The following is a 15,192-nucleotide window of genomic DNA, read 5'->3' on the forward strand; positions in this document are numbered from 1 at the left end:
AACACAACTAACAATACGAATACATCGGTCTTCCAAAATTTCATTAAGAATGGCTCAGCGTGACCTTGGCACACTGTAAAATAGGCGGGGTCGTAGCCCCCATTCACTCAGTGGAGGGAAAAGCATGAGAGAGAGAGAGAGAGAGAGAGAGAGAGAATGATTAATTTCCGAGTAACTGGCACCTCAGTCAATAAAATGTTTGTGACAAAGAAAACGTGACCTCAACCCCGTTTTCTTTCGCCGGAATATTTTCGTTTATTTTCCGGACATTGAGAGAAAGAGAACGTCATTTACCTTTGCTTTCTCTACTTTTTTGAGACATTGAGAGAGAGAGAGAAAGAGAGATAGAGAAATCTAACTTTTGCTCTCTCTACTTTTCACATATGAAGGTAGAAAGACATGCATTGAGACATTGATAAATAAACAGAGAGATAGAGAGAGAATAAACAAAGCAAAACTACATAATCTGACCTTTGCTTTCTCCATTTCCTTCAATCGAAAAAGCCTTTGTGTGTAGCGGCCGTTTCAGAGCGTCTCAAATCACGTGTGTTGGAGCGTTACAGTCATGGTCCGAATACCTTGATTTTTCAGTTAGGGAGAACTTCTTTTTTCTTTCCTTTTTATTGCCTTAGTTAAATGATGCTATAGGAGATTCACATCACCCGTGCGTCTGATGTCTAAGCCAGTCCCTTATGACGCTCCTGATTGGCTGTTGATAAGCCAATCGCAGAGCTGGAAACTTTGTCTCTCGAGAGAGTTCACATAGCCAAGATGTATACTCCATCTCTCCTTAGGGAAACTTCTTTCAAAAGTATCTCTCAGGAGGGGTGGAACATACATTCTGCCTATGTGAACTCTTGAGAGAGACTGAGAGTTTCCAGCCCTGTGATTGGCTTATCAACAGCCAATCAGGAGCATCATAAGGGACTGGCCTAGACATCAGATGTACAGGTGATGTGAATCTACTATAGCAATCCCAGACTCCTGGAAAGGAGTATTTTGAATAATCCTATCAACAGATAGGATTGTACTTGACAGAATTAGAGACTATTCTTTTCCAAATAATAATTGTCAAATGTATACAGAAATTATGAATGATAAATTCGTAAGGTAACTTAAGTCTACGGGCAAAACGAGCCCCGTTTCACGAGCAGAACCAGCTCCGTTTCAGGGAATCCCTTCTCACCCCACCCCCTTCGGAGAGTGGGGGTGGGGGTGGGGGGAGGTAGGATGAAACCCCATTATAAACCATCTTAGGGGTCACCACTATAACCCTGCCAAGTTTCATGCCCATCGGACCAGACGTTTGGTCATAATTGAATGACAGACGGACGGACAGACATAACGCCCTTTATAGTAATAAGTTATATGTCTCAGAAGCCAAAGACTTTTGTGTCTATTTCATTGCCTATTGAGTTGGAAAAATTGCTTATCCCATAGTCTAAATGTTTAGAAAACCTGACCTGCGCTCTTGCAGATCTTAACAGAACAGATACAAATGAATAATCTTGAAAACCATTTGAACGAGTCTCCGTATTTGTGCTGTCTTTTCATATAAGGCTGAAATATTTCAGAAATGTTTCATAACCTTTTAAGAACCTTTTAGAGTGTGATGGCTTTGAATTTTTTTTTTTTTTTTAAGAATTTTGATGATAATAACAACATCATCCCAAGTGGGAAGGTTACTCCTGGAAACCATCAATTTCCGGAACAGAGATATACAAAGGTGAATAATCTTAATAACCAATCAGGGAAAATCGACAGATTCATCATGGTTTTTTATTAAATGCTGAAAATAAATCAGCATTGTCTAATAACTTTTAATAGACCTATAGCAATGTGGCAGATGAGCCGTTAATGCACCTTCTGTATAGGCATTACTTCAGGTCCTTTGTAGCGTCCCTGCGACCCCTAGCTAAGTTAGTTTCAACCTTTTTTGTTCCTTTTAACTGTACCTCCTTTCATATTCTCTTTCTCCCCTCTTCCTCTCCTCAAGCCTCTCCTAACTGCAAAAGATTTTCCTCTTATTGTACCACCTTTCTAAACCTTTCTACTCTCAGTTTCCCTTTCCAGCACTGAATGACCTCAACACATGTCCCAGTCAGATCTAACCTCCTTGGTCCCAGTGCTCGGCCTTTTGGCCTAAAGATCTATAAATGATGATCATAACGAAGACTCCTGATCATAACATCAATATACACTTTTCCAGGTGGGAAGGTTACTCCCGGTGATCTTGGTGTGTTTACCCACGGTCCTCTGTCTCCCTGCGAACGTCAAGCAACAACAAGTGACAGCTAAAGACGAACCCCAAGAAGCTCCTCCTCTTCTTCCTCTTGTTCTAGAGGTAGGAGAGGCAGTCGTTCAGGCAGCAGAGAGGATCGACCAAGAGGAAAGAGGAGGAGGAGAAGAAGAAGAAAAGCAACAAAAGGACCCAATAACACCCGAAGCTACGATCGTGGAGCCACAACAAGCGACAGATGACGACTATCGTCTCCGAAGGTCTCCGGATCACTTCTTTTTCCAGATAATGGGTGAGGAATTTTGGTCCTCGTGTGAGATTGAGTTTTTACTTTTCGTGGCTGTTAGTCATCGAGATAGAGAGAGAGAGAGAGAAGATGAGAGAGAGATGAAGAGAGAGAGAGAAGAAGAGAGAGAGAGGAGGAATCCTAAAAATCTGAGGTCCTTGATTAAGTTTGTTCTAAAAGAGAGAGAGAGAAGAGGAGAGAGAGAGTAAGAGAGAGAAAGTGAAGAGAAACGGATCCTAAACTTTTTTTAAATTTTGGGATTTTTTTTAATTTTGATCTTTAGCAGAGACAGAGAGGGATCCTATTGGGAGAAGTTTTTGTTTTGTTTTGTGCTGTAAATGCAGAGAGAGAGAGAGAGAGAGAGAGAGAGAGAGAGAGAGAGAGAGAGAGAGAGAGAGAGAGAATGTGATCCTCATAGTGGGATTGATTTTTTACGTTGCTGTGATTGCACAGTGTGTGTGTGTGTGTGTGTGTGGTGAGAGAGAGGAGAGAGAGGAAGAAGAGAGAGAGGAGAGACGAGAGAGAGAGGCAGGAGAGAGGAGAGAGAGAGAGAGAGAGAGAGAGAGAACTACATACCATGATGGCAGAAGTATCTTCACAAATGATTTACAGACCCAATTTATCTCGTGGAAGGTTTATATAGAAGGAGCAGACTCTTGTTACCTGAGAGATGAATGCATTTCACGGATGGATGAGATCGTCGTGATATTGAGGGGGGTCAAGGCCAAGGTATGGGGTCTAGAGGTCATGTGTAACTATTATATATATATATATATATATATATATATATATATATATATATATATATATAGATAGATAGATCTCTCTTAACAAGAATGGTACTCAATGGTGACTTTTATTCAAAAAAGTCACAAGCTATAAGCTACTAGACGATGTGGGTAGACAGTCCTTGAAATTTTATAGCTAGCTTATTTAATGGAAATCACCAATAAATGCCATGCTGTTTAAACTAGGTTCCTGTTGTATATATAAATATATATATATATATATATATATATATATATATGATATATATATTAGAATAAGCCAGGTACGATGTCGTACCTCTAATTAAATGGGGATACAATCCACAATGAAGTAAATTCCTCTTGTAGTTTTAAAATATATAGTTCTTTTGACACTTTAGTGAACAGACCACAGTTGATGGTCGAAAGCTCTAATCCTATACAAGAAAACAATATATATTTTAAAACTATACAAGAGGAATTTACTTCATTGTGGATTGTATCCCATAGATATATATATATATATATATATATATATATATATATATAATATATATATATATATATATTGTGACGAAGCGGCCCAGAGTATCTGGGTCTGGACACCATTAATACTTGGTGCACGAAGTAGCCAAAGAACTGTTAACCCAAATTGCCAAGTATCTGGTTATTTCACTTACCATTTGTACTTGTTAGCACAAGAGACCCTTTTCTTCCTGGGTCTGGGACACCCTTTGTACTTGGGGCACAGTTTGATCAAGTACTTGGTAATTGCTTACCTCACTACAGCCAGACACCCGACCCTTCATCAGAAATACTAAACAACTGAATACTCTAAAGGTAATAGTGATCCCTTATAGAACTGAACAGTCAAGAAAACAATCAGTCTAAGTTCATTAAAATGGATGTGAGGTAATCTTAATTAAAGGGCATCACTCCTACAATTTCAAATCTAAGCATTTCCCTGATTCTGATTCATTTGAGGGAAATGGCACAATTACCACTCTATATTTCTACCTAAACAAAGTAAAATATAATACTGGTGGGGAACCAAAAAAATAAAATGATCATATAAATTTAAGATATAAAAATTTTATTTCTAAATTCAAAATTTATAAGGGAAATTCACAATCTCAGGGAAATTGTTATTACTTGAAAACAAAAGTTTAATTAATTCTTGAATTAATTATTAAAGCAAAATTAAATCAAAGTTTATCAAGAAAATTAATTAAATTAAATCATAAAGCAATAATTAAATTTGAAATGAAATTTAATTAAATACAAATTAATTTGCAAGTGTTAGATTCAAACAATTACACAATAAAATATTATTCAAACTAATTAAACAAAATAAAGACAATGCAAAAAAAAACAATGCATAAAATGAAAACAATTAAAGCATTGACAGTACAAACATGAAGCATATAAAAATGGACATGTCAAAAGAACAAAGCAAAAGAAAAATGTATTGAAAATGATAATTTTATCCAATGGTAAGATAAAACCTCGAAGTGCACTTCAAAACATTTGAAAAATACCTGTATACGTAGCTGTAACTTCTCACTCAAAAAAGGCCTGTTACACACGTCTACTCTTTCGTGGGCGCCTTCACAAAACTAATAAAAATAACACAATGTTCAGATTCCACAAACAACACATATATTACTAAGAATTATATAAAAATGAGTGACCACCTTATATATAAGCGTGAATTACGTAACGGAAATGAAACAGTTCGCGCAAAAGAGAGAGCTTTGAGAGAGAGAGAGAGAGAGAGAGATACTATCTCTCACGCCAGCGGTTAGGTCTCGGATGAATCGTTCTCTATCCCCATAAGCGTATGGCATATGGGCGATTAGCATCTAGTTCAAGACGAAAACATATTACATCATCTCTCTATGTTAAATATGAATAACATCATTGTAGGGAAGGTTCTCGAAGGATTCGAGGCTGCCTGGGAGGTCCCTACATGTTTGCGCGGATGAAGAATTCAGCTGGCTCAGGCCTTCTCGAGATGTGAATAACAACCTTGCTCTTTCTCTCTGTCTTACGTTACTTTTTCCTCTCTCCGCCTTATGTATGTTTAAAAATGAAAAGTTACACTACTTAACATGTGTTATCTTTAAATATGGGAATCTGAACACAAAAACATACATTTCATAACATGATACACAGGTTCTGAGGTGAATTAATCATATTACCAAAATTATAATTGCATTACAAAACTTACATTATAAGATTATATGTATTTATGAGTATAGATATATATAGTATATATATACTTAGATATATATATATATATATATATATATATATATATTATTTAAAGTTACTCAGAATTTCCTTATTAACTACACGTAGAGTTCATACAAAAACACGTCTTAATTAACATTAATAATAAGATATCTTGACTCATATTCGTGAATTTTATCAAGTAAGAAATCGTAAATACCTTTCTAAATGAAGTAAGGGAATCAGATGAAATACCCTTGGATGGGTTCATTTCGTGGAATGATTTCACCTTTGTGTTTTGCCGGATAAAGTTGTATGTACCAGAGTGGAAGAATTCGAACGAAATAAAATTTTGAGCAATAAATGTCCCATAAACATATCATACTGTCAAAGACAGTGATAGTGCATATATAAGAGGCATGTACTATATATATATGTGGTACGAGGATTTCAAATTCTCTCTCTCTCTCTCTCTCTCTCTCTCTCTCTCTCTCTCTCTCTCTCTCTCTCTCTCTCTCTCTCTCCTGGTGAAATACAACTATGTGTAGTTTTTGTTATGTAAATAATGCTCTCTCTCTCTCTAATGAACGCCACATTCTTTGAAAGCTTGAATTTTCAAGTCAGTGACTCTTGTGGGCTTGTTCCTTATGAATAGGGTTCATCTTCTGAATGATGATCATTCCTCTTTCTCTCCCCCACTCTCTCTCTCTCTCTCTCTTCTCTCTCTCTCTCTCTCTCTCTCTCTCTCTCTCTATCTGGTAAAAGGACTAGTAGATTCTATAAATGTATTTGATGTAATTTTTTTTTTTTCATATTGATGTCAATGCTTGTCAGCTATGTCAGACCACCAGCCTGAAGAAGTCTTAAATACCTCCTCCCTATTCCAGACTTCGACCACGCCTTCAGATCCTCGGACCAAGAGCGAGACATCCCGTTCAAAACCAGGAGCCAGTTCACCCCGCCGGAGCCGCGCTCCGCTCAGGAGAGGCGAAAGAAATACGCCCTGGAGTTGGCCAGCAACAAGATCGAGACGGGCGCCCACGCCATCTTCGCCTTGCTAGACGAGCCTTTCTTCGACGAGTTCGACCACGCCAAGGCTATGCTGAGTCTAGAGAGCAGGAGGAAGAAAGAGAGACTCCCTCTTCACTTCCTCAAGAGCCTCAGGCCTTTCTTCCCTTTCTATAGCAAATATTGATTAAGGAGAGTTTTGTACATATATTTCATTAATATTTTAATGACGAGTTGCAGTAGATTGTAGGTTTTTTTAATCATTTTTACTCAGGCTAGGATACGTGACCAATCTGAACTTATTTGCAAGAGCTCTCTTATGTTACAGATCATGAAAAATAAAGACGTATTTTTTTGTATTCCTCGTATTTTTATTCTGGTATTTTACACACTACTCTTAATGTTAGACATTATTTTATCAAGTGGTATTTTTTTTCTGGCATGTTACTTAGTACTACTCTTAAAGTTGGAAAATAATTTATCGAGTGGTTTCCACTCACCCCTCATAAAAAAATGGTTTGAAAATAGTGCCATATATATATATATATATATATATATATATATATATATATATAGATATATATATATATCAGTGTGATTCTGAAACAATGAACAGTATGTAATGTGAGACTGCACAGAATATTTTACTTATGTTGAACGAATGTGTAAATATATTGAAATACTGATTTTCTAAAGCAAATCATGTTATTTAAGATTACTAATGAAAATATGCTTGTTTTATATTAAAACATCTAGACACACACATATGTGTGTGTGTGTGTGTGTGTGTGTCAAAGTAGGCTAATTTGCATAATTTTGCAATGAATTGATACTTAACCTTATTCATTCTAAAATGTAAAAGTTATCACACAATAGATTCTTAAGGGAAAACATCACGTTGAATGTTAGTGTTTAATATCGATCAGCAGATGTTTGTGGGATAAATAATATGAAGAAATGCAAACATTTATCACAAATAACAATGCAGTTGTAAAAACATAGCATACTTGAAGGTCGACTGATGAGTTACATTCTATAAGGGAATGTCAGCTTTCTCTCTCTCTCTCTCTCTCTCTCTCTCTCTCTCTCTCTCTCTCTCTCTCTCTGTGTGTGTGTGTGTGTGTGTGTGTATGTACGCATATAAGCAAGAATGCGTGTTATTTATAATATCAATACAAATACACTTGAATTTGTATACATATGGAAAATAAGGTAAATTTCCAGGCCTCTTGTATTCAAAGTGCAAAAGAAAAAAAAAAAATATTAGAGGCTTGAGGGACGTTTATTAAGCAGCTTAAAGGAGGATTCTACCTGTGATATATTGTGTTTATATTTAAAAGAGAGACATAATAATGCCAAAAAAAATAGATAGGCCTAGGCTTCAAAATGTACGTAAACGTACCTCTGGAGACCACACTGAAACAAATAATGTCAGCTACGTAAGCTAGAATAATAGGTATAAAAAAGAATATATTATAAAATAAAGCTGAATCATTTTACGTACGAAAACGTGTATTTTATAATTTATACTTTTTTTTAAAATTAGCGTTTGTAAGGAGAACCATCGTCCAATTTGGTGACTTCCTCTGACTGACAAGTGACAGCTCCTTTGACGTAAACATTACCACATTGGTTGGTGGTCCATATTTGTCTGTTCTTAGTTATTTTCTTATTTAAGTGCGTTTTTTTTTTGTGACTCGAAGTCCCTTTATCGATGAATTAGAGTTTATCGGGAATTACGGTCGCTTTAGCAGCTGATTAATCCGTCAAAAAAGGTATTTGGAGATGTAGCCTATTATAGGTAGTTGGGAGTAGAGTCGAATTTTTTTGTCTTAGGGTAAACCTGGTCAGTTTTTGGCCTATTTTAAAAGATAGGATGACGTATTAGCTACATGTGGTTCCTTATTTAGGCCTGAAATACTTTATTTATTTTTGGTTTATCGATATATTCTTCTCACGCCTTTAACATCGAGTAGGTAGCTAGGCTATAGGCTACCTACCTTATAATTTTATAGGCATAGGCTACTACCTACTACCTAAGTTTAATTTTTTCCATTGCTAATTTTTAGGCCTAGCAAACAGTTTGTTTGTTTTCCACATGTTTGTTAGTAGGTTAGGAGAGTCGGGGTGTGGGGGGAGGTTCGATAAAAACGAGGCTATTAGCTATAAAGGAATAAAGTTCGCCAATAAGAGATTTAAAATTCCACTACCTAGTATCTTCTTAAATATAGTAGTATACCTACCTAGTCTAGTAGTAGGTAGGCCTAGCCATTTGTAATCGGCATGTAATTAAGCATACTAGCCTAACTTTTAAATGCAGTCTAAACCTCCACCCCCCACACCCACTATGAGCATCCTAACCTAACCTCGTTTGTTGTTTACCCTTCTTTACAGCAAGAAATGCCATATCTCTGGGTATACCTATACCAATATTAAACCACCTAGGCTATTCAGTATTTCTTTTATCAACTTTATAGGCCTATTGTTATATTGGTAGATCTAGGTAATACTAACTCCATGTCGGGTATTTCTTTGGAAATTATAGTTTCCTATGGTATTTGGGTTTCTTATTAAGAATTTACAGTTATGGGGGGTGGGGGTCGAATGTAATTAACCCCAGATGCAAGTACAAAACACGGCAAAATACATTTGACACCCCAATCCCCAGTGGCTGTCATATTCGTGGGAATATTCCTTGTAGTCGTCCGTGTGGAGTTATTGCCTGGAATTACAGTTTTATTTTTCATAAGGCTATTGTTATTTGGCAACTGTCTTTATGCACAGTGTACTTTATTCGAGTGATTTGTCTTCATTTTGTAACCAAATGCCATGGCTGTACGCTTGGATTGGTATTTACTCGTAGTGTACCAAGATTTGTAAGCATCTTATTTGACCAGGATTAGATCATAATTTGGTGTATATATGTATATCGCAGTTTTGTGTAGGCCTAATATGCATTTAAACCTACCGTAGGTCTAAGGTTTTTACTTGGCTTTAGCTTTTAACATATTTGTAGGCTGCTAGACAGTCTGCTTTTTTTTTAAAGAATATTTTGCGTGTCAAGAATTTTTTACCAATTTGTACGCTCTCACCCACAGCTACACTTTTTTTTTTTTTTTTTTTTTTTCCAAAAAGTTGAATTGATTTGCAAACAACCTCCTGTTTCCCACACTTGCACCCACATCCCACATTTCTCACACCCGCAACACCAGCCCCAAATTTCACACCACTTCCTAGGCCAGTGGTTCCCAAACTAGTGGGCTCTCCCCCCGTGAGGAGGATACAAGGGGGGCGTGAAGTCATCTGCTCAAAAATATGTTTAATTTTCATGCAGAAGCAGAAACAAGACAAACTGTATGAAGCATTCAGAAAGGAAGACTTTCAGCTTTCACTAGCATACCTTGTGGACTTTTTTTTAAAGTTACAAGGAAGAAACACAAACATTATTGCACACACAGATGTAATCAGAGCCTTCACCGAAAAAATTCATCTTTGGAAACGAAAAGTACAAGTTGGGAACTTTTCATCGTTCTCACATCTGAATGAGCTCTTATCTGAGAAGAGAAAACTTGAGCAGTATGACTTGACAAAAGAGGTTTTATCACATCTGGATTCCCTTGCTGAGGAATTTATGCACTATTTTCCAGATGTCACAATGGAGAATTCTCTTCTTTGGACATTGGTGCAGAATCCATTTAACATTGATGTGGAGTTGTTACTGGAATCACTGCAAGAGGAAGCCATCGATTTGAAATGTGACTCGAGCGCAAAAAGGGACTTTGAAACAATGAGGTTAGAAGAGTTTTGGGTGAAATATCTCCCCACGTACCCAAAAGTAGGTGACGAAGCACTTTGTGTGATTCTTCCCTTTTCTTCTACTTATCTTTGTGAAGCCGGGTTTTCAACTCTTGTTGTCCTGAAAACAAAACAGCGCAACCGACTTGATGTAGAAAATTACTTGCGTTGTGCGCTGTCATACTTCAATCCTAGAATTTCTAATCTTGTGAGGAAAAAGAGCAGCATCCATCTCACTAAATTAGTTCATAAATTGTGCCTTAGTTTCATGAGTCTTTCCAAATATTATATGCCATGTTTTCAAATTATCTATTCTTAAAATTGCAAGTCAATTTTGCCAATTTGCTAATGTTCAAACTTTTTCTTCGCTCCCTTTGGACCAAATGTTTTGATTTTAGTTACTTGAGAAAAATGTCTCTGGAATGTACTACTATTTGTTTGAGTGGCTTTCATTATTAGGATTTAACACAAACAGAAATCTGTTTTCCTGAACAATGCTAAGAAATAAATGCAAGAATCATTCCACATGAACAAAAGAGGGAGTGGGCCCGTGCGGGTCTACTGGAAGCAAAAAGGGGGCGTCAGGTAAGATAGTTTGGGAACCACTGTCCTAGGCCATCTGTTCATGGCCTCTCCATTTCTACTCTGATAATTTTTTTTTATCATCCAGAAAAGTTTTGTTTTCAATTTACCATGTCTGCTAGCAGGAATGATTGATTGGATTTGAATGTGGATGCTGTACAAGGGAATGTTTGCTGTATGGGAAGTGAGACCTTGACATTATTGTCAAAATGTTCCCTCAGATGATCAAGGTCATCTGTATTCTCTCTTTGAGAAATTGGTCAATTGAATGGATCACTTTGCTTCAATACTCTAACCTGTATGCCTGTACACCCATAAATTTTACTTTTCCATGGTCATTGCATGTACACCTACAGGCCCTTGCACATTTCATTATGTGCCATTTCTGCCATGGAAGTAGCCAAATTAGTGAAGAGCAATGCAAAATTTTGCTTTTTTGCTTAAAATTTGTGTTAAGAAATTTGAAGCAACAATTTTGTATTGAAAAGTCTGCGGTATGAATCCTGTATACAAAAATTTTTTGTTCCAGGATCAAGGTCATCTGTATTCTCTCTTTGAGAAATTGGTCAATTGAATGGATCACTTTGCTTCAATACTCTAACCTGTATGCCTGTACACCCATAAATTTTACTTTTCCATGGTCATTGCATGTACACCTACAGGCCCTTGCACATTTCATTATGTGCCATTTCTGGCCATGGAAGTAGCCAAATTAGTGAAGAGGCAATGCAAAATTTTGCTTTAAAATTTGTGTTAAGAAAATTTGAAGCAACAATTTTGTATGAAAAGTCTGCGGTATGAATCCTGTATACAAAAATTTTTTGTTCCAGGATCAAGGTCATCTGTATTCTCTCTTTGAGAAATTGGTCAATTGAATGGATCACTTTGCTTCAATACTCTAACCTGTATGCCTGTACACCCATAAATTTTACTTTTCCATGGTCATTGCATGTACACCTACAGGCCCTTGCACATTTCATTATGTGCCATTTCTGGCCATGGAAGTAGCCAAATTAGTGAAGAGGCAATGCAAAATTTTGCTTTAAAATTTGTGTTAAGAAAATTTGAAGCAACAATTTTGTATGAAAAGTCTGCGGTATGAATCCTGTATAAAAAAATTTTTTGTTCCGACTAAGTACAAACCGTCGGTTGTCTAACAAAAGGATATCCGCGGGAACGCGCCGCCGCTACCGCGTACAAAGAGTTCAAACTTGAATCGCTGTACCTGGGTCTTGGGTAACTGCGCGGGGTGAGCCCGGGCCAGCTTGGGTAGGTCATTGTGATACCATTCTTTTCGCGGTAGCCGTCGTGTCCAACACCTCTCCTTCCGCCTTGACCCGACTTGCGATAAACAACGCATGACCGCCGACTGTAGTCTTTCTTTATCGTGATATATCTTTGACATCCTGTGCTTGAGTGCTTCCCCAGTGCCCTTTTCCTATCCTTTTATTTATCCTTTAGTATTACCTAGCATCCTAACTTCCCTGTAAGTATGGAAGGCGGATCTATGGTGGGTTTTTCGGGGAGGATTTGTGTGTGTGTTTCCGATGGCATGCGTTGCGGTACATCTTTGCCTTCGCCAACCTCGGATCCTCATCTGTGGTGTATTGCTTGTAGGGGTTTTGAATGTTCCCCTGATGCATCGTGTTCAACCTGTGCGCAGTGGAATAATGATCAGTGGAGGCTCTATTATGAGGCGCATGAGAGTGTTTTCAGTGACGCTAATGTTGATGCCGATAAGCCCAGGCCTAGGCCGACTACTGTGGGGCCTAAGGCCGTGTGTGAGGGGGATAGTGCCCAATTGGAGAACACTAGGCCTAGTAATCCTTCCTCCTTATTAACGGGGGACCCAGTTAGTGAGCCTAGTGTCCTTCCCAAGAAACTTAGGCTAAAGAAACCTTCGTCGTCTGCTAGGAAAGCAGGTAAGAGGAAAGAAGCTACCCTAGGGGCTGGGATCCATGTTCCTGCCTCGAAGCGTAACAAGAAGGGGTCTTCAACCGAGAGCTTGTTCCCGCCTAGCCTAAAGGCCGAACTATCTAGGTATGACCATAGCAGTACCGAGACACAGCCGGGTGCCAAGGTAACCCCCTGTTCCTCTCGGGCACAATCAGTCCAGCCCCAGGAGGGATCCGGTGACGGACCTGATGCCTCACCCTCCCCTCCCATCCTTGAGGACAGTGCTAAGGAGCCCGGAACGGGACCCAACTCGCAGGAGCCGGAGGACCCCCTCCCCTCCAGAAGTTGCGGCAACCGACGCAAGAAGCCAGCCAGCCACAACGCTCGTAGGAGGAGCATCAATGGAGACCTTTCGAATGCCGCAAGGCCTAGGTCGCGCTGAGAGACCAGTGCCAGCGTTGATGCCCGAAAAAGCTAGGCCTAGGATGAGCCAGTACCCTCCGCACCACCTCCATCAGTTAGCCTAGGTACAGTGGGGGCCCAGGTCCTCACTCCCGCACTGGACATTGCGAACTGTCAAACAAACAGGCGGTGGAGGACTACTTAAGCTCCAAAAAGGAGGTTTCCCAGCAAATGGAGAAGAAGAACACCAGTCTAGAGGAGTCTGCCCGAAAGATGGAAGAAGCCAGGAAGAAGTTCCTTTTGGAAAAGAAGTCAGAGGAACTGTTTCCAGATTTTGGGTGACAGTTCTGACTCTGATTCCGAGCCCGATTCATGCTCCGAGGGGGAGCCCGATTCTGACCCCGATTCGGACGGCAGTCAGACTAGCTCACCTTGCGGAACCCGAGCCCTTATCATTCAACCAGATTCTGTCGTTGATTAGAAGAGCCAATGGCCTAACGGAAACTGAGGAACTAAACCAGGATGGTTCAAGTCAGAGGTGCATAAGGTGCTCAACCTGAAGAATTCGCAGCCCCCCTCGGTCAGCCTCCCCTGGAGCAACCAGGTTAGGCTAGCCATGGCTAGAGCGTCCCGAGAAGCCACGACTTCACCAACTAGGGTATCTGAGAAACAGAGGTGGCTTCCTATCCCCTGCTCAGGGGGCCAGCAGGTATTATAGGCCAACAGGTGACAAACTAAGGGAGTCTGCATATTCCAGGGACCTTGCAGATCTCTTAGATGTCAGTCTGCGCCCTTCAGAAAAAAAGCCACCTCTGCTCTCTTCCCTCAGAAACGAAGGACTCATTTGCGCTCTAGCTCTGGCCTGCTACGAATTCGTGGTGGAACGTCTACTGGCAGCACTTCCGCAGTTCTTACCCGAGCTCCAGCCTCAGCAGCAGCAGAACTTGTCTTCGTTCATGCAGTGTGGGATCAAGACACTCTCGCACCAAGCAGACAACTTAGCGGTCCTCCTGTGGGCTAATATGGAGGTGAAAAGGAGAGAGAATGCCTTCAAGGAGGCCAAATGCGGCCAGTGGTGAGAGACCTCCTCCCGGACTTACGGAAAAACCCGCTGTTCCAGAAAGAAACAATTATTCCTGCGAAGAAGTTCGCAAGGCAGCGGAGAAGAAGGAGCGATCTCTCCAATCTAGGGCTCTCTCCAATTCCGCAACCCCGGGCCATAGACCACGGCCAGCACCACAAATTAGCCAACAGGTAAGAGAAGCGCAGAGACCGGCTTTTCCCGTGCGTAGGCGAGAGAAAGAAACCTTACTCTGTGTCGAAGGACAAGTTCCATAGGGAGAAGACTCGTCCCTTTCCATCAAAGGAGCGGAAGCAGAAGGGCAACAGAAGAGAGGGAGGTCCCCACAGAAATTCTAGGCCAGATCCCTGCCGTCAGCGGAAGGTAGGGGGTTGCTTGGCTGCCAATTGGCAAGTGTGGCAGCAAGGCAGGAGCGGATAGATTGGACCCTGCAGGTTATCACGTCAGGCTACCGTCTTCCCTTCCAGTCTAAATCACCCACTCTATCCCCTACCCCCATCCAAGTCCCTTCCTATCGACCGGACTCGGACCGCGGACGGGCCCTGGAGGAGGAAATATCCAAGCTACTTCAGAAAGGGCGTTGGAAGAGGTTCAGGATCCAGGTCCAGGATTCTACTCCAGACTCTTCCTGGTAGAAAAGGCAACAGGGGTTGGAGGCCAGTCATAGACCTTTCACCCCTCAACAAGTTTCCTTTCTCTGACAAAGTTTCGGATGGAAACGGCAGACTCCGTTCGAGACTTGTGTCAGGGAGTAGGACTTCATGGCCTCAATAGACCTTCAAGATGCCTACTTCCAAGTCCCTGTTCACCCCTCCTCCAGAAAATTCCTCAGGATTGTCAAGCAAGGTAAAGACCTGCAGTTCACCTGCCTGTGCTTCGGCCTCGCCACAGCCCCACAGTTGTTCACCAGGGTCTTCAAGATAGT

General features: G+C 40.1%; 2 protein-coding genes across 3 annotated transcripts in view; both read left to right on the forward strand.

Moving 5' to 3' along the window:
• Positions 1-2,194: 2,194 nt before the first annotated feature.
• LOC135219034 (uncharacterized) lies at positions 2,195-6,868 on the forward strand (the record flags this gene model as incomplete). Its single annotated transcript, XM_064255470.1, has 2 exons — positions 2,195-2,531; positions 6,391-6,868. Coding segments are annotated over 2 exons (645 nt in total), but the record flags the coding sequence as incomplete, so codon positions are not given.
• A 1,233-nt stretch (positions 6,869-8,101) lies between these two features.
• LOC135213205 (sphingomyelin phosphodiesterase-like) overlaps positions 8,102-15,192 on the forward strand; it is a 152,604-nt gene continuing 145,513 nt past the window's right edge. For both annotated transcript variants that reach the window (XM_064247200.1, XM_064247194.1), the window contains exon 1: positions 8,102-8,286. The gene's annotated coding sequence lies outside the window, so the exon portion shown is untranslated. The remainder of the gene's footprint in view (positions 8,287-15,192) is intronic.

This window comes from Macrobrachium nipponense, chromosome 19 (assembly GCF_015104395.2).
Source record: "Macrobrachium nipponense isolate FS-2020 chromosome 19, ASM1510439v2, whole genome shotgun sequence".
Lineage (NCBI taxonomy): Eukaryota > Metazoa > Arthropoda > Malacostraca > Decapoda > Palaemonidae > Macrobrachium > Macrobrachium nipponense.